The sequence below is a fragment of the Lutra lutra genome, chromosome 3 (assembly GCF_902655055.1).
Source record: "Lutra lutra chromosome 3, mLutLut1.2, whole genome shotgun sequence".
Lineage (NCBI taxonomy): Eukaryota > Metazoa > Chordata > Mammalia > Carnivora > Mustelidae > Lutra > Lutra lutra.
This window is the reverse complement of record NC_062280.1, coordinates 121,290,126-121,310,946: the sequence shown is the minus strand read 5'-3', so window position 1 is coordinate 121,310,946 and position 20,821 is coordinate 121,290,126. Positions and strand designations below refer to the sequence as shown.

Here is a 20,821-nt window from a genome sequence, read left to right as displayed (position 1 = left end):
AATTAGTGATCTTGAAGACAAAATGACAGAAAAGAAGGATCAGGAGGAGGTCTGGAACAAAGAGTTTAGAAGCTGCAAAAACAGAATTAGGGAAATAAATGATGCCATGGAATGTTCCAACATCAGAATTATTGGGATCCCTGAGAGGGTGGAGAAAGAGCAAAGACTAGAAGATACAGTTGAACAAATTCTGGATGAAAATTGACCTAATTTGGGGAATGGAATGGAACAAGTGTGCATGTCCTAGAGGCAGAAAGGATACACCCCTCCAGATCAACAAGTGTAGAAAGACCTCCAGACACTTAATTTGAAATTCATGAATCATAATTTCAGACAAGAGGTCTTAAGGGAAGCTAGTGGGAAGAGATTTCTTATGTACAGAGGAAGGACCATCAGAATAATGTCAGACCTGTCCACAGAAACCTGGCAAGACAGAAAGGGCAGGCAAGACACATTCAGGGCACTAAATGAGAAGAACATTCAGTCAAGGATACTCTATCCAGCAAGGGTGAAATTCAAAATGGATCAAGAGATAAAGAATTTCTAAGACTGGCAAGGTTTAAAAGAGCATGTGACCACCAAGCCAGCACTATAAGAAATTACAAGAAATATTAAGGGAGGTTCTATAAAAGAAAAAAGAATCCAAGAGTGACATAGAACAGAAATTTATAGAGACAATCTATAAAAACAAGAACTTCACAGGCAGCATGATGTCAATAAAAACTTATCTTTCAGTAATCACTCTCAATGTGAATGGCCTAAATGCTCCCATAAAATGGCACAGGGTTGCAGGCTGGATAAAATGAGAGGAACTGTCCATATGCTGTCTACAAGAGACCCATTTGTAACCAAAGATACATCCAGACTGAAAGTGAAGGGACGGAGAACCATCTTTCATGCTAATGGGCCTCAAAAGAAAGCTGGGGTAGTGATTCTCATAAAAGATAAAGTAGATTTTAAGCTAAAGACTGTAGTCAGAGATACAGAAGGACACTACATCATTCTTAAAGGGTCTATCCACCAAGAATCTCTAATAATTGTAAATATTTATGCCCCCAATATGGGAGTAGCCAACTACATAAACCAACTGTTAATAAAAAAAGAGTCATATTGATATGAACACATTAATTGTAGAGGATCTTAACTTGCCACTCTCAGTAACAGACAGATCATCTAAGCAGAATATCAATAAAGAAATAAGAGCTTTGAACGACACATTGGACCAGAAGGACCTCATAGATATATACAGAACATTCTACCCTAAAACAACAAATACTCATTCTTCTTGAGTGCACATGGAACTTTCTCCAGAATAGATCACATACTGGGACACAAATCAGGACTCAGCTGACACCAAAAGACTGAAATTATTCCCTGCATATTCTCAGACTACAATGCTTTGAAACTGGAACTCAACCACAAGAAAAAGTTTGGAAGGAATACAAATAGTTGGAAGCTAAAGGCCATCCTGCTCAAGAGCATTTGGATCAACCAGGAAATCAAAGAGGAACTTGAACAATTCATGGAAACCAGTGAGAATGAAGACACATCAGTCCACAACCTATGGGATATGGCAAAGGTGATCCTAAGGGGGAAATACATAGCTATCCAAGCCTCATTCAAAAAAATTGAAAAATCTTGAATACACCAATTCTCTTTACACCTTAAAGAACTGAAAAATCAACAACAAATTAAGCCAAACCCATGCATAAGAAGGGAAATAATTAGTATTAGAGCAGAGATCAATGAGTTATAGAGATATAGTAGAACACATCAATAAAACTAGAAGCTGGTTCTTTGAAAGAATCAATAAGATTGATAAGCCACTGGCCAAATTAATCCAAAAGAAATGAGAGAGGACTCAAATTAATAAAATTATAAATGAAGGGGGGGAGATCACGACTAACATCAAGGAAATAGAAACAATCATCAGAAATTATTATCAACAGTTATATGCCAATAAGATAAGCGACCTAGAAGAAATGGATGCATTCCTGGAAACCTATAAACTTCCAAAACTGAAACAGGAAGAAATTGACAACCTGCATAGACCAATATCTAGTAGCAAGATTGAAGAAGTGATCAAAAACCTCCCCAAAAAACCAAAAGTCCAGGACTTGATGGATTCTGTGGGGAATTCTAACAAACATTCAAAGAAGAAATAATACCTATTCTCCTGAAGCGGTTTCAAAATTAGAAACAGATGGAAAACTTCCAGACTCTTTTCTATGAAGCCAGCATTATCTGGATCCCCAAACCAGGCAAACATCCCATCAAAAAGGATAATTTCAGACAAATATCCCAGATGAATATGGATGCCAAGATTCTCAACAAGATCCTAGTTAATAGGGTCCAACAGTACATTAAAAAGATTAACCACCATGACCAGGTGGGTTTTATCCCTGGGATGCAAGGGTGGTTCAATATTCACAAATCAATCAATGTGATAGAACAAATCAATAAGAGAGAAGAACTACATGGTCCTCTCAATTAATTCAGAAAATGCATTTGATAAAATACAGCATCCATTCCTGACTAAAACTTTTCAATGTATAGGGATAGAGAGAATAGTCCTCAACTTCATAAAATCTATGAAAAGTCCACAGCGAATATCATTCTCAATGGGGAAAAGCTGACAGCCTTCCCTTTGAGAACAGAAACATGACAAGGATGCCCACTCTTGCCACTGTTGTTCAACATAGTACTAGAAGTCCTAGCAACAGCAATCAGACAACACAAAGAAATAAAAGGTATTCAAATTGGCAAAGAAGAAGTCAAACTCTCTCTCTTCACAGATGATATGATACTTTACAAGAAAAACCCAAAAGACTCCACCCCCAAACTACCAGAACTCATATAGCAATTCAGTAATGTGCAGAAATACAAAATAAATGCACAGAAATCAGTTGCTTTCTTATACACTAACAATGAAAATCTAAAAAGGGAAATGAGAGAATCAATTCCATTTACTATAGCACCAAGAACCGTAAGATACCTTGGAATAAAACTAACCAAAAAGTTAATGGGTATGTACTCAAAGAACTACAGAATGCTCATGAAAGAAATTGAAGAAGACAGGAAAAGATGGAAAAGCATTCCCTGCTCAGGGATCGGAAGAATAAACATTGTTAAAATGTCTATATTGCCCAGAGCAATCTATACTTTCAATGCCATCCTGATGAAAATTCCACTGGCATTTTTCAAAGTTCTGGAACAAACAATCTTAAACTTTGTATGGCACCAGAAGAGATATGCATTGCTAAGGAAATGTTGAAAAAGAAAAACAAAGCTGGGGCATCATGTTGCCTGATCTCAAGTTTACTACAAAGCTGTGATCACCAAGACATAATGGTACTGGCACAAAAAAAGACACATAGACCAGTGGAACAGAGTAGAGAGTCCAGATATGGACCAGCAACTCCATGATCAAATAATCTTCGACAAAGCAAGAAAAAAATATCCAGTAGAAAAAAGACAGTCTCTTCAATAAATGGTGCTGAGAAAATTGGACAGCTATGCATAGAAGAATGAAACTGGACCATTCACTTACACCATACACAAAGATAAACTCGAATTGGCCCTATGCCCCCAGTGTTCATAAGAGCAATATCCACAATAGCCAAATTGTGGAAAGAGCCAAGATGCCCTTCAACAGATGAATGGATAAAGAAGATATAGTCCATATATACAATGGGATATTCTGCCTTCATCAGAAAGGACGAATACCCAAATTAGTATCAACATGGACAAGACTGGAAGAGATTATGCTGAGTGAAATAAATCAAGCAGAGAAAGTCAATTATCATATGGTTTCATTTACTTGTGGAGCATAAGGAATAACATGGAGGACATTAGGAGAATGAAAGAAAAAGTGAATTGGGGGAATTGGAGGGGGAGATGAACCATGAGAGACTGTGGGCTCCGAGAAACAAACTGAAGGTTTTGGAGGGGAGGGGAGTGGGGGGATGAATGACCCAGCCTGGTGGTGAGCCTGGTGGGTATTAAGAAGGGCACATATTTTATGGAGCACTGGGTGTGGTACATAAACAATGAATCTTGGAACTCTGCAAAAATAAAATAAAATAAATATATTATGTATTTATAGCACTTAAATATGGTTTATAATAACAAATCACAGTATGTGTTTATATTAAATATATTAAGTAACACTTTTTTTTTTTTTTGGCAGACAGAGATCACAAGTAGGCAGAGAAGCAGGCAGAGAGAGAGGAGGAAGCAGGCTCCCCGCTGAGCAGAGAGCCCGATGCGGGGCTCGATCCCAGGACCCCAGGATCACGACCTGAGCTGAAAGCAGAGGCTTTAACCCACTGATCCACCCAGGTGCCCCTAAGTAACACATTTTAAGCTATATTTTGCTGGGATTGGTAATTTACCTCTTTGAATATGCGAAAATATAAATATTTATGTCAACAAAATAGATAATGTGCCTGCTGGCTGTAGAACAATGGCAGGAAAGAAATACTTGCAAAGAAAGTGAAGGAGACAAATCAAAGGAAGGTATTTGAGACTGACTGCTACAACTACTGTTCTTGGAATGAGCCTGTGCCTGTATCACACCTTCAAGATGCATGTAGGGAACAGATTGACCTACCTGTGATGTTCACTGTAGTATTTTTCTCACTATGGTATAGTATCTAGCAAAATTAAGATACTTTTATATTAAACACATATTTTTTAAAAAAGTATACAATATATTATTAGAGCACATACAATTATCCAGCTATCTTGAAAACATGAGGATGTCTAAAATAGACTATGAATTCCTTAGGACTATGAGTATTTTATCTACTCAAAGCTTTTGTTAAATATTGAGTGTGGACATGAATTTATTTTATATTAAAATGAAACTTAAAAGATGAGAAAGTAGCATCTGGATGGTTAGTATTTGTAGATTAATAGCATTAGGAAAACCAACATGATTTGTAGAATTTTGTAAATTAATGGATTAAATAATCATTATATGATTTTGATTCAGTCAACCACAAACTCAAGATTGTTATAATTTTCCCACAAGTAGATAAAAAATCGCAATAGGAAATAAAAAAACCCAACACCCTACAGTTCACAGTGAAATTAAGAAAGAGTAAATGTATGAACACTTTGCTACTGAGAATTCTGATCCAGAAAGAAAACAAACATTAATTCCATTAAAGGAGGCTTCTATCAATACAATATGGGTAAGTGATAGACCAAACAGAACAAGAACATGCTTACCAGGAAAGGAAACTACTTACTGGGGAAAACCACATCACTTTAAGAATCCAAATTGTAAGAGCAAAATTCACGAGGAGGATGATGAGTAAAAGAAGAACAAATAAGTAGAGACAACGCTTTCTCCAGCCATAAATGCCAATTTTGTAGACACACTGGTTCTCTGGCCTCTGTATGTGGGTGCCTTCTGTGGTTGTAGTGTACTGTTCACGGACCATCTGCCACGGGGTAGGGGGAGGGTGGGAAAAGGGACAGGGAATGGGTGAGGTAGAGAGGGAGGGTCAGAGAGACACAGAGACAGAGAAGGAGAGAGAGAAAGGGAGAGAAGGAGTGGAGAGAGATAGGGAGGAGAGGAAGGAGCGGGAGAGGGTGAGAGAGGGAGGGACAAAGAAATAGAAACAAAGAACTTTTTTGTCAATACTGATTTACTACAAGTCCCATAAGATAATACTTTTTGTCCCAATAATAAATTTTCAAAATTAAGATGAGTTTTAAAAAGAACTGAATGTTACTTTGAAATATATCATTATTTCAAGCACAGAGTGATATATTTTCTATCATTCAAAATAGTTTAGATACAACCAATTCATCTGAAATCCAATGACCATATTTTCACATCTTAATCAATACATTTTATATGTATAGTCAACTTTCAAAATTCTGCAGGGTTAAACTTGGAATTGAAGCATCAACCTAAAATAATCAACTTACCAAGTTTTTAAAAGATTCAGTGGGAGGAAAATCAAGCTGATATCTACATATCTTTCTTTTTTTATTGTTTTTTTTCTATTGTTTTTTTAAATTTTATAAACATATATTTTTATCCCCAGGGGTACAGGTCTGCGAATCGCCAGGTTTACACACTTCACAGCACTCACCATAGCACATACCCTCCCCAATATCCATAACCCCACCCCCCCTCTCCCAATCCCCCCTCCCCCCATCAACCCTCAGTTTGTTTTGTGAGATTAAGAGTCACTTATGGTTTGTCTCCCTCCCAATCCCATCTTGTTTCATTTATTCTTCTCCTACCCCCTCAACCCCCCATGTTGCATCTCCTCTCCCTCATATCAGGAAGATCAGATGATAGTTGTCTTTCTCCGATTGACTTATTTCGCTAAGCATGATACCCTCTAGTTCGATCCACGTCGTCGCAAATGGCAAGATTTCATTTCTTTTGATGGCTGCATAGTATTCCATTGTGTATATATACCACGTCTTCTTTATCCATTCGTCTGTTGATGGACATCTAGGTTCTTTCCATAGTTTGGCTATTGTAGACATTGCTGCTATAAACATTCGGGTGCACGTGCCCCTTCGGATCACTACGTTTGTATCTTTAGGGTAAATACCCAGCAGTGCAATTGCTGGGTCATAGGGTAGTTCTATTTTCAACATTTTGAGGAACCTCCATGCTGTTTTCCAGAGTGGTTGCACCAGCTTGCATTCCCACCAACAGTGTAGGAGGGTTCCCCTTTCTCCGCATCCTCGCCAGCATCTGTCATTTCCTGACTTGTTAATTTTAGCCATCCTGACTGGTGTGAGGTGATATCTCATGGTGGTTTTGACTTGTATTTCCCTGATGCCAAGTGATATGGAGCACTTTTTCATGTGTCTGTTGGCCATCTGGATGTCTTCTTTGCAGAAATGTCTGTTCATGTCCTCTGCCCATTTCTTGATTGGATTTTTTGTTCTTTGGGTGTTGAGTTTGCTAAGTTCTTTATAGATTTTGGACACTAGCCCTTTATCTGATATGTCATTTGCAAATATCTTCTCCCATTCTGTCAGTTGTCTTTTGGTTTTGTTCACTGTTTCCTTTGCTGTGCAAAAGCTTTTGATCTTGATAAAATCCCAAAAGTTCATTTTTGCCCTTGCTTCCCTTGCCTTTGGTGATGTTCCTAGGAAGATGTTGCTGCGGCTGAGGTCGAAGAGGTTGCTGCCTGTGTTCTCCTCGAGGATTTTGATGGATTCCTTTCTCACATTGAGATCCTTCATCCATTTTGAGTCTATTTTCGTGTGTGGTGTAAGGAAATGATCCAATTTCATTTTTCTGCATGTGGCTGTCCAATTTTCCCAACACCATTTATTGAAGAGGCTGTCTCTTTTCCATTGGACATTCTTTCCTGCTTTGTCGAAGATGAGTTGACCATAGAGTTGAGGGTCTATTTCTGGGCTCTCTATTCTGTTCCATTGATCTATGTGTCTGTTTTTGTGCTCTACATATCTTTCTAAAATGGAATCCAATTATTTAGTTTTTATGTCAAATAATTAAATCACATCTTTCTTCATTTGTTAAATTACTCAGAATTAAAGGCTCTCTTCATTTTTGCTTATAATAAAGTTCCCCAGTATTAACCAACTTCCAAAACAATCAGAAGGTATACATGCATACAAATGTTTATAAGTACTCACTGTTTTATGTAAATTACACTAAGTTTTCATAACAATTTCAACTCTATGAGGAGATTTTAAAGAATTATTCATTATTTCACTTCACAACAGAGGAAAGAAGAAAGTGTTTGTTTGTTCTTTTTTTAGATTTTATTTATTTATTTGGCAGAGAGGGAGAGACAGTGAGAGAGGGAACACAAGAAGGGGGAGTGAGAGAGGGAGAAGCAGCTCCCCGCTGAACAAGGAGCCTGATGTGGGGCTTGATTCCAGGACCCTGGGAACATGACCTGAGCCAAAGACAAATGCTTAATGACTGAGCCACCCAGGCACCCAAAAAAGTGGTTTTAATTTATAAAGTGAAGATTAGAGATTACAAAGACTTTCCTGATTGTAAATGCAGTAAAATGATAAATCAGAACATAAAATATTCTCTAGGAATTTTTTTTTTTTAATGCAAAAGTCTTACGTTTATTTTTAGGAATGATTTGGAAGTGTCCTTATTAAAATAAGTCATAGTCTGAAATAATTCTTTAAAAACAATTGGATTTTCCTACATTCTAATTGATTATATAAAACTGTGCTATTCATTACATAGGATTTCCAATACTCAGGATAATCTACATGATTCAAAACCTAAATGCTTACTGATGTCATAACTGGCATAACTTATTTGCTCATTTCTTTGAGGTCCTCAGTCTTCTTTACAGTAGAGTCTGCCTCACGAACACAGTTGCTTCAAAGTCCTAGGAGTCATCCTTGCTTCTTCTCTTTTCCCTTCAGACTTCTCACATTTTATCAGCTCTGCCTTAACCTGTATCCTGAGTATGTCCACTCCTCTTGCCCCCATACTAGTTCAAGCCTCTACAAACTCTCTTATGGAACCGGTTTCCCTTTTTTCCTTTCAGAAACCATGCTCTACCCAGCAGCCAAATATGCAAAATGTAAGCAAGTTCCTATCATTCTGTTCTTTCAAACTTTCTAAAGGCTCTTCCCCACACTGAGAGTATCTGAGCTCCTCTGTCACTGGCTAGACCCTCCATGAAGGGCCTTGGCTTACTTCTTCAACATCATCTACTAGCATTTGGTCTTTACTCGCAATGCTCCATCTACTCTTTAAGCGACCAAGTTAACTCACCTTAGGACCTCTGTCCTGGGCATTCTCTCCACCTGAAACCCCCTGCTGGCTCCTTCTTAGCCTTCAGTGGCAGCTCACATGTCATTTCCTCAAAGATGCCTTCTCTGGGCACTCAGTTCATGTATCATCACCTCCCGCTATTACATTTATTTCAATGCGCTTGTCATTATCTGTACTAATAGTGGCAACTCCAAAACTTCTGTGAAGCACAGGCTGAGAGACTGCAGTTGTATCAGGAAGGGTGACCAGGGAGTCTGAATTTATAGCAAGTGTACTATTTTATAATATCATTACGGATCAGTAAAAACAGCAGCTTTCCAAGAATGCTATGTGTACATGGGGTTTCCAAATGCTATGTATTTCTATTCCTACATAGTTTCCTATTCCTGGTGTAACATATTGTCACAAATCTGGTGGCTTAAACCACACAATTTTATTATCTTACAGTTTTGAAGGTCAGAAGTCCAAAAATGGGTCTTTGGGGGCTAAAAAATCAAAGTGTGGGCAGGTTTGTATTCCTTCTGGAGGGTGTAGGGAAAATCTGTTCCTTCTTTTCTCCAGCTTCCAGAGGCTGCCCACACTCCTTGGCTACAACCTTTATTTGTGTTGTCTCAACTCCTTCTCTGACTCTGACCCTGCTATTTCCTCTTCATAAGGACCTTGTGATTACACTGGGCCCACCTGGGGAATCCAGGACAATCTCCCCATCTCAAAAGCCTTAACATAATCACAACTGTAAAATCCCTTCTACCATGTAAGTTTCCAGGGATTAGGACATGAACCTATTTTGAAGTCATTATTCTACCTTTCATAGAAAGTTTTGTTCACACTTACATAAAATGGGGAAAACCTTAATATCCATTTAAGATCTTTTTGTTATGGCTTACAAGAGAACCAGTAGCAATTCTGTTATGAGGGTAGACCTTAACTCCCTCTAATTCAGTCTTTGGAATCTGTTTCAATTATTCACCTGTTTATAGACTCCTCCTCCTCCGAATGTAAACTCTATGTGAGTCTTATTCATTGCTATGTCCCTAAAACAGTGTAACTGACAAATAATAGGCACACAATAGAGGTCTTAAGTGAATAAGTGAGTGAAAAAATGGAAAGAAATAACTATTGAACTTGAAAAACACTAATTGAGCTATCTACCTGCCAGGGACAATGATAGCAAATGGGGCTAGATAGTATGAGTGAGTCCTCTGAGTTAAAGACTAAGTAAAACACTGTATGACTTATGAACATACTGAATACATTAAGAAAAGATTTAGTAGTTGTGGCCCAACACTCTACTTAAACAATGACTGTGGATGAGGAGCTAATACCATGGGGGATCCAGGCTAAGTAGACAGAAATAAAACCGCTGTCTCTGTTAAAGTATTTTCAGAAAAGACCTATTAGAAAGAAGACTAGTTATATAGAAAATGAGGTCTCTAGGATTTTATTACTGAAAGAATACTAACAAAGACAAACTATATAAGACCAGTCTGTGGCTCCTGAGAATAGCGATTCTGCTTTTACCACCATATGCCCTGGCAGACCGCAGAAATTTCACAAATATCTACAGCCCCAGCTCCATTTCTCCACTCCTCCTCCCACCAAAACTCCTTGAGTGTGTTGACTCTACCCACTATCCCTCTATGTGTCTTCCTTCTCTCTAGAACTCAATTCCTGACAGGCTTCCACACCCACCACCCACTGAACTTGATTTTGTAATAAGCCCCGCAATGACCTCCATGTTGCTAAGCAAAGTGTGCATTCATATGTCCTCAGGTCAGCACATGCCAAACAGTCATCACCTCCACTTCCACTAGGTTTCCAGGAACCCTCATTGCAATGGCGATTGCTTCTTATTATCACTTGCTGCTTCCTCATCTCCCAGCCTCAAACTCAGCCCTTAGACTACTTCTCTTCATTTGTACTTACCCCCACTTGGAGATGCATCTTTTTTTTTTTTTTAAAGGTTTATTTATTTACTTTAGGGAGGGAAAGAGACAGAGGGAGGGACAAAGAGAGAGAACACAAGTAGGGGAGGGCCAGTGGGAGAGAAGCTTGGTGGGGAGTCTGACGCAGGGCTCAATCTCATCACTGATGAGATCATGACCTGAGCTGAAACCAACAGTTGTATGCTTAACTAAGAGAGAGAGAGAGAGAGAGAGAGAATATGGTGGGGATGGGCAAGGGAGAGGGAGAGAGAAGCTCTAGCAGACTCCAGTGCAAGTGTGGAGCACAATGTGGGGCTGGATCCCACCACCCTGGGATCATGACCTGAGCTGAAACCAACAGTCAGATTCTTAACCAACTGAGCCCCCCAGGTGCCCGTGAGTTACCCCAATTTTGTGTACCTACTTTGCTGACTGACTAAGAGTCTGGATCCCATTTCCTCAGGTGAACATACTGACTCCAGGCTCACTTCAGAAGCTAGTGATCTGCTTTCTTGTCCTTCCAGATTTGAGCTCTAGTTACCACTACTTCTGCTTTCACATCTGTTTTTTTCCCCAGTTGTCTTTCTCACTCTATCATGTTTTATGACTGCCCACTTTAAGGATTTTGGTTAACCTGCTATTGCTATTTCTCAGTGTTGATTATGCTGAATAAACAAGGATTTTACTCTAGACGGGCATGATTTAAATGGCTAGGTGGAACACTCAATTTAAATTTTTTCTAAAAAATCAACTTTGTTATTTAATAAATTATTAGCTTATATTCCTCTTGGAGGCTTTTATTTTTATTTATTTACTTTATTTGACACAGTGTATCACGTTTTTGCTAAAAGAGACTTTCAGAGGCTATCTGGTTCAGTTAGCTTCCTTTAGATATTTATTATCATCAGCATTGGGAAGGGTACCAATTCTTCAGCATGTTAAGTCAGACAACAGCAAAATAGCATTCATGCTGGCAAGAAATTGCACTGGGACAATGCAGAGGACTTTGTGAGCTATTAACAAGCCCTTTACTAAAAAATTCATGAAATACTGCTTTTTTTTAGAACTTAAAATCTGTATTCTAAGAAACAATTTTGAGTTTTACTACATGTTGAATAAAAATTACCTTTGGAGAGCACTTTATTTTAAAAAGTAATACATATTATTAAGGCATCGGGGTGGCTCAGACAATTAAACATCTCCCTTTGGCTCAGGTCATGATCCCAGCATCCTGGGATTGAGCCCCACATTGGGTTCCTTGCAATGTGGGGAAACTGCTTCTCTCTGCCTCTGCCTGCTGCTCCCCCTGCTTGTGCATGCTCTCTCTCTGTCAAATAGATAAATAATAAATAAATAAATAAATAAATAAATAAATAAATAAAAGTAATTTTCTTTAAAAAAAACTACTTCATCAAAATCAAAAGCTTCTGCACAACAAAGGAAACAGTCAACAAAACAAAGAGGCAACCCACAGAATGGGAGAAGATATTTGCAAATGACAGTACAGACAAAAGGTTGATATTCAGGATCTATAAAGAACTCCTCAAACTCAACACACACAAAACAGACAATCATATCAAAAAATGGGCAGAAGATATGAACAGACACTTCTCCAATGAAGACATACAAATGGCTATCAGACACATGAAAAAATGTTCATCACTGGCCATTGGGGAGATTCAAATTAAAACCACATTGAGATACCACCTTACACCAGTTAGAATGACCAAAATTAGCAAGACAGGAAACAACATGTGTTGGAGGGGATGTGGAGAAAGGGGAACCCTCTTCCACTGTTGGTGGGAATGCAAGTTGGTGCAGCCACTTTGGAGAACAGTGTGGAGATTCCTCAAGAAATTAAAAATAGAGCTTCTCTATGACCCTGCAATTGCACTACTGGGTATTTACCCCAAAGATACAGATGTAGTGAAAAGAAGGGCCATCTGTACCCCCAATGTTTATAGCAGCAACGGCCATGGTCGCCAAACTGTGGAAAGAACCAAGATGCCCTTCAACGGATGAATGGATAAAGAAGATGTGGTCCATATACACTATGGAGTATTATGCCTCCATCAGAAAGGATGAATACCCAACTTTTGTAGCAACATAGATGGGACTGGAAGAGATTATGCTGAGTGAAATAAGTCAAGCAGAGAGAGTCAATTATCATATGGTTTCACTTATTTGTGGAGCACACCAAATAGCATGGAGGACAAGGGGAGATGGAGAGGAGAAGGGAGTTGAGGGAAATAGGAAAGGGAGGTGAACCATGAGAGACTATGGACTCTGAAAAACAATCTGAGGGTTTTGAAGGGGCGGTGGGTGGGAGGTTGGGGGAACCAGGTGGTGGGTATTGGAGAGGGCACAGATTGCATGGAGCACTGGGTGTGGTGCAAAAACAATGAATACTGTTACGCTGAAAATAAATTAAAACAAACAAACAAACAAAAAACAAACTGGGAAATACCAGGAGAGGACACAGATAGTGGTTTCAAATTTTGTTAAATTAGAACAGGATGTTCTCTTATGAACATTTGTATTCTATTGTAAAAGGTAAAAACATGAACATGAACAATTTGTGTATGTATGAAAGAAATAAGTACTAATAAAAATGAATGTTAGTTGATGAAAGTAAAAAAAATATAAAAAATAATTTATGTCATTAAAAAACTTATACCTCTTTCCCTGTTAACCATCTCTCAAAGTTGTTGATGGTGGTACACTTAATTTTGATGGGTTTTTAATGCTTCTCTCAAATACAGTTATCAACATTTTGATAGAGAGGGATTCAGACATAAAGTGTAGTTTTGCATAAATATCTTTACGCAGTTTTTATGCCCTTTGAATTCATGGTTCCCTATTTCTTATTTAAAATAAAACCACCTTACAGATAGGAATTCTGTGTTCTATATTCTTTGATTCTTGCCATGGGACACAACATAGTGAACTGAGCACTGTGTCTACTAAATAGATGTCGTTCAATGACATTTCAAGGGTCTTAATTTCAAGGGTCATTTATTGACATGCCTAATTTGAATAAGCTATTGCCAGGAGTTTGAGACACAGAAATCATAAATACATGGATGATGTTGAAAAGGAGCCAATATGATTTTTTAAAAAGTATGTTTGAAAAGAACTTAATAGACCCTTTAGAAATGAGAAATTCAGTTCTGTTTTAAAATTCAAAAATGAGTTATATAGCTTGAAGTTTTCAGACATATAAAGTACATGTCTTATGTGTATCTAACAGATATGTAAGAAATCTTAGAAAACATGAGAGCATGGTAAAGATAGGAGAAATGTGAAGGGAAATCGAAGGCTGAGATGTTCTACATGTGTTCCACTGCAGTTCCAGGGGAGTAACTGGAGAAAATAGTGAAAAGACAATGATTAAAGGGTAACTGTGAAGAAATTTCTCTAACTGAAGATAAATTAGGCTGAAAACAGATACTGACTCCTGAGCTGGATAAAGTAATTGAAACGTATTAAATAATTCTGAATCTGGAGTACACCGAAAACAAAGAAACCTCATGATAAGCATGGGTCCCAGAGTTCAACCCTATAAACTTAGTCATGCTGCAAAATTAATGAACTCACCCCAATAAGGGCCTATATATCAGAGGGTCTGGCAAAGAGTTCAGATCCATCCTTTCACCAGCCAGCACTTCTGGGTGGTGAACCTGCTGGGAATGATCCTGAGCCCTCAGGCCTACATAGTGATTCCAAGAAGGAAGGGAAGGAGGAAGGAGCAGTGATTCAAAGAATGTCCCAGTTAACCCAGTCTCAGAAGAGTAATCTAGATTATTGGTGATAGGGGCTGCATTTACTGGTGTTGCTTATTTTCAGCCCAACACACATGTCACCACCCATCCTTTTCCTCCAAAGGAGATGAAAACTTCAGCTACCCCTCAACAATGGGGCAGGGGCAGAGGACAGGTGCCATCCATCATTTAAGTTATATCTGAACTCCCATAATCACAGGCACATTATGGTGGGGTATTGCTGTAACACTACAAATATAAAATTAGAGTCACAAGGAAGCTGTAGAAATGCTAGACTTAAATGCATCTAACAAACACCCTGAAATACCTTTATGTATATCTATTCATTTGCATACATGACATAAAAACTGAATAAATTAAAAAAATAATGAAACAAGCCATTATCATAGTGGAAGATTTTAGCATACCTCTATTGCTAGATCAAGCCCTCTAAAATGAGTGGCACTATACAAAACTTCAAAAATATAATTGAAAAGTATTTAAACGGATGTGTATAGAGCCCAACTGGGAAGTGCATATTCTTTACAAGCATACATGTAACAGTTGCAAAACCTGATAACATACTACTTCACAAGGAAGTATGAAGAAATGCCACTGGATTTGATTCACACAAATTCTTTGCTTTATTGATAATAGAGTAAAATTAGAAGTGTATTATGCAATAATGGATAAAGCAAAAACCAAAGACTCTGAAATGTATTACAAGGACTGGGGTCGTGGCTTGATGATCACACTCATTCCAACACACACAGATGATTCTGATTGCTGCCATAACCACGAGGAAGGAGTGAAGGAGGTCCAATGCACACAGCTCCCCCCTGGCCATCTTCATTTCTCCAAGGAAGATTCATCTGAGTGTTAGGGATGGAGCTCTGCTTTGAGTTATGTCCTGCCAGGCCACAGCGCATGCTGACTGGGGGGCTTTCCAAACATCTAATAGCACCCATCATGTCAATTGAAAAACTGCAAGCAAATTATTTTTTACAGTCTCAAAATTGCCTTTCATATCATAAAATATAGCTCTGATGTCCAAGCAGCATAATTTCTTATCATGCAGCATATACTATCATGTTACATTATCCATTAAAATGACAAGGCAGCTCACAAGAATGGTCAACAGCAAGACTGCATAAACATGACCAGAAGGAGTCATGCACACGTAACAGGCAATCACTGAGTCTGCATTAGATAAATGAATGTATAGAGAGGGTCACTTACTGGATATGAAGCACAGTTTGAAAGCAGTTTGCTTCAGTATGAAAAATGAGATCATGACAAAAGGACAAGTAGAGAAGGAGAACAGAGTCTAAAACAAGCCCCCACAGAGAGGTGATAAATGAGTAAATGAAAAGTGAGAAATAAGAGCTATCCAGTATATATGGGACACTCTTCCAGGGAAGAAGGAAGTTAGTGTGCTTATCAGTTAAAGGGGACTAGGTCATGCTCTCACTGAGAACCATGGGACGGAAGAGTTCTCCCTCCATTTGCTTTCAAACTTCCAAAAGATAGCTAATTCCCATGTTAATTAGCTAATTCTCACTATTTCCAGCCTCCCTGTTTGCATATAACTCACATCACTCTGACTAGGTGCAAATGGTTAGGAAAACAAAGAGTAATGGGGAGGAGTCTGCCCCAAGAAAAATTCAATGGTTGATAATAAGTTGGAGAAAATTTTTGTCTTAAAGATAAGACAAGGTTGTTACCATTAAAAAATACAAATAATCCAATAACACCGGAGCAAAACCATGCACATACACCAAAGAACCATTAATGACGAACAATACCCACAGTAAAAAAGTTCAACTTTTTCACTGCGAACCAAGGGAATCCAGATAAACACGAGTGCTGGAGCTGTTTGCAAAGACTAAGGGAGATTTAAACAGCAATAGTAGCCAGTATCAGCAAAGTGTTTGAGAAACGAGCATGGTACCCCTCTGCTGGTGAGCTTGAAAGTGAACAGGCACTTGGCACCATGTACCAAGGACCTCAAACAAAGACAGTAATTTTAATTCTGGAAACTTAGTCCAAAAAAATAATTAGGAATGAAAATGAAGATGGATGTTTCAGGATATGTATTACAGCATAATCTATCATAGTGAAAAACTGGACAATAAATGATGAAAAGGAAGGAATCCATTGGATTCTTACAGTATGACAGAATTAACTGTTGGACATGAAACAATATCCAAGGGAAATGTTAATGATAGAGTATTAAATGAAAAAGAATACTGAAATACATATTAAAATGTAAATGCATAGAAAAAAGTAAAATTTTAAAATGGTTAATAATAATTTCCCCTACACTTTTTTCATTGAAAATTGCATTTCCCAAATGTTTTTCTCTATTTTTTCAGATTTACATAATTTATACAAATCAATCTTTTGATATATTTATTCTTTCGATAATACTAAAGCTAGTAATAAATTTATCACACTCACCCTAACTTTATGACTACCTTTAGGATGATAAAAATAACTCAAAGAATAGATCTGCTTTATCTTTCAGTCAAGCTGCTCAGCACTGGAGCAAATACAGCAAAGTACATGGGTTATAATTATCAATTTCATCCAAAGTTATAATTCTTTATACCTATATTCCCATATTATAAATACACATATGCACACACATAAGAAGGGTGATCAGAATGTTCTCTCTTCTTTACAATAGTATTGACTTTTAAAATAAAATGGCAAACTCTGCCATTTAAGAAAAATTCTTTACAAAATACACCAAACCAAGAGAATAAATGCCCCTTATGTAGCTGAGAGACCTAAATGGGGAAGAAACTTGTATTTAAATGAACAAATGACTCTAAGGAAAAAGAAAACCTCAAACCCACAGTCATACAAATGTTAGGAAATAAAACTGTGATTTTAAACATATTTTGTTTCATAGTTCAGATGTAAGCTTATTTTAAAACAGTGGAGGTTTATAAAGGTGAGCAATTCAAACATACTTTTCTCAGTGTGTTCTCCTTGTTTTTATTAAATAAACTCAGAAGTCAGAGACTTTTACAGTGTCATTATATAGTATTTGCTTAAGAAGTAATATTAACATCCAGAAATTGAAGTTGGCAGAGGTCAGACACAGAATAGTGATTGAGCAAGAACAGTATTCATTCCAATTAGAAGTGCGCTCACTCAAGCTTCATGATGAAGACCTAGCTTCTTAACTGGAACCAGATGTTATCCAGTACCAAATATGGTCCGCTTCTTGGCATGGTTCATACCTACCATTAACCTCTGATTTAGTGCATGTACATCAAGTGGAGAGAGACAAATTAGTAGTTAGCTGCAGTGAGAGCTAAGGAAATGTTAACAAAATGCTATACCGAGGAGTTGCTGGAAGCCCAAAAGCGAACCCCCTCTCCCTGTTGAAGGTCACTCAGTAGCCTCCGGCTGCATTTCATACTCCACTCCACTGGTGTGTCTGGCCTCCCCAGTCCCATTGCATCCCACTTCACCCTTCTCAGCACTGGTTTCCTTCCACCTCTCAAAGAGAATAAGCTCTTTCTATCTCATAGCCTTTGTACATGTTCCTTCTGACTGAAAATTTGGTCTGTACCACATGGCGGCCACTTCTGTCCTGACTTAAATGGTCTTTCATGAGCACCTCCCTTCCCATGTATCTTCTGCCTGTCCTAATTTACAAATGAGTCCTGGTTATTTCTTTCATAGTATTTCTCAGGGTGGATAAGGATACCTTTATTTGTTTACTTTGTATCATCTATTCCTCTTTAGACTCTTATCTCCAAGAGGGCAAGAAGGATACTTTGTTCAGTTATATATCCAGCACCTAGTACCAGCAACAGAGCAAGCACTTGATTATATGTAATTGTTACTGGCAGGCCAAATAAAATATATTCTCATCTGTAATGTATTCGTGGAATAGATTTCCATGTGTAGGAAACAGCATTATGACTGCAAATGTAAGTCATTCCATCTTTATCCAGACATCCTATTATCTCTCTTACCCATTCTTTAACTGAGATCATACCAACTTCATGAATACATAGGAAAAGAACTGGAACATATCAAACAAAAGGGGGAAATGATAGATTTACACATTATTTTCCAGACCCTTTCACTGGCATAATGAGATGACTGATGCATATGTCATAACTCATAGGCTGACACTTCCCTCATTTCACATCTCAGCGATCCTGTGTATGACTCCATTTGCTAGCATGAATGTTAATCATAAGCATTCTTTGTGTCTGAACAGCTCATTTTAAGGGTCAAGATCATATAAAGTTCTACCCTGATGAGATAAATGAGTTGGATTTGGGAGTAAGAATAGTAGCTGAAGAGTATGGCTTCTACTTTTGCTTTTCAACTACTGAAGCTTAGGTATTTTCCTTTGCTTTCATATAAACCAAACTGAGTTCTAAAGATATTTCTTACTTAGTTCTAGGACGAAAACTTCGTGATCATCAGTTCTGTCAACTGGTCAACACATCAGGTCCCGGAAGCTTCTCCTCACAGCAGAGACTCCTGATCACCTTAGTCTCAGGACACATCCTGACTTTTGGTGGAATATGTTTGAAGAGCTTTCTGACAGGCCTGTGGGGCTTTGGCATCTGGTTCTGTCTATGAGGTACAGCCCATAGACCCACATTTCTTTCTAACCCCTTTACTTGCTCGCTGGAGATTGGAGTTCCCCTTGCTGTTTTATCTTCTTTTCTTCACACTGGCATTCCTTCCCTAAATTCTGCTCCAACCTGTGATCCCACTAAAGCTCTGGGGAAATCATGGACAAGATTTACTGAGAGACTCTTAGTTCCTTACAATTTAAGACTCCTGAATGAAAGTGAGGGAGAAAGGCATGATTATTATTTGATTGTGGCTTATCTTTAATATATATATTTCTTTGATTTTGATGGTTGAAAGTGAACATTAGGATTTATTTTTTGATTCAATATGTAGTCTTTTAGGAAACAGTATATGGTTATCTTTTCTTCCCCCAAGTTCTTGCTGTTGAGTTTGTGTTTTGTCAAATCACTCAGAAACTACCCACAAACATGTAGACTATATAAGGATCACCAAACAGCTTAATTGTGCAGTTTTTCAAGAAGTTTTTTTTTTTTTTTGAACACAAAGTTTTCACTGGGCTGTTGTTTATTGGTGTCCTAACTTATAAATGTTTTCCTAATATCATGGGTAAAGTAATAGTTTTCTTTGAAGTTCCCTAATTCTTAAATAGAGATTCCCAGAGTTCTTAAGGACCACCTAATGTCTGTACCTGTTGGTGTCTTTCTCACAACAGGTGGGATGTAAGGCTTATTGGGGAATCACATGTATTTGATGTCATGAGAACTGTAAGTTTCATGAAAGTTATTATGCCTCTGATTACTATCATTATTCCAAACAAAACATTTTTATATCATTGGACACCTAACATTCACAATCAATCCAGTTAACCTCATAATATTTGCTCTGATATATCCCCAAATATATTCATAAATCTTATATATGTGGAGGTGTTTATTTCCCTGAAATTTGCCATCATAGCTCCAAAGGGAAAATGCACTGTTCCTAGAATAATGATTAGCACGCAGTGTTATACTCGCTGTTATTATATCCTAAGTATAAAATTCATGGTCTTTGTACTTTGAAGTCAGATCATACTAGTAATTTGAAGAATATATATTTATAGAATGTCATGGTGCCACACCTTGACGAGGTTCTAGAAACTATTATTATAGATACAACTCATATCATATCAGAAAAGCTCTATATTATTAATAGAATCAATCAAAATTCAAATACTTATTAGAATTATTATATGAATGATTCATTTATGTATTTTCCATGGAGTATTTATGATTTTGTTCCTTTAAAATGTTTTGATAATATAATATGATTTAATCAAAAATAATCACCAAATAATAATGACCTCTAATTTGTCTATATTGAGAGTAAAGTGATAATTAGTCGACATTAGTCCCTATTTAAGGTGGAAATATCCTGGCAGTTCTGTGGTAGCTTTATCTTATTCCCATATTTAAGAACCCAAACAAATTCATCTGAAATGTGAAGTGTTCTCTCCTGTCTCTGGTTTCCTATCTTACTCAACATCCCAAAAATACTGCATCCATGTTCCCACATCATTTGTCCCATATCCACAGGGGGAGGGTTTTTTTTCCCCCTGTGAGTTCTTGGCCAGTCTCACTGCCTAGAACACTGTCAATATATGATGACCAAATGGATGAATATAATGCAAAGATCAATTCTCCATTTAATGCTAGTTTTAAATTGTTCTACTGGATTATACTTTGGTTATACCTATAAAACAAGTAAAGAAAGAAAATTATTTTCTAAAAATTTGTGTCCAAGCCAATAAACATAAAAACAGA

At 37.6% G+C, this 20,821-nt stretch overlaps 1 protein-coding gene across 2 annotated transcripts in view; it reads right to left on the bottom strand.

Moving 5' to 3' along the window:
• The window catches only part of SGCG (sarcoglycan gamma), a 133,608-nt gene that overhangs the window by 78,098 nt on the left and 34,689 nt on the right, over window positions 1-20,821 (bottom strand). For both annotated transcript variants that reach the window (XM_047722914.1, XM_047722915.1), the window contains exon 2: window positions 5,256-5,450. In XM_047722914.1, coding sequence (XP_047578870.1) covers window positions 5,256-5,450 — 195 coding nt within the window. The remainder of the gene's footprint in view (window positions 1-5,255; window positions 5,451-20,821) is intronic.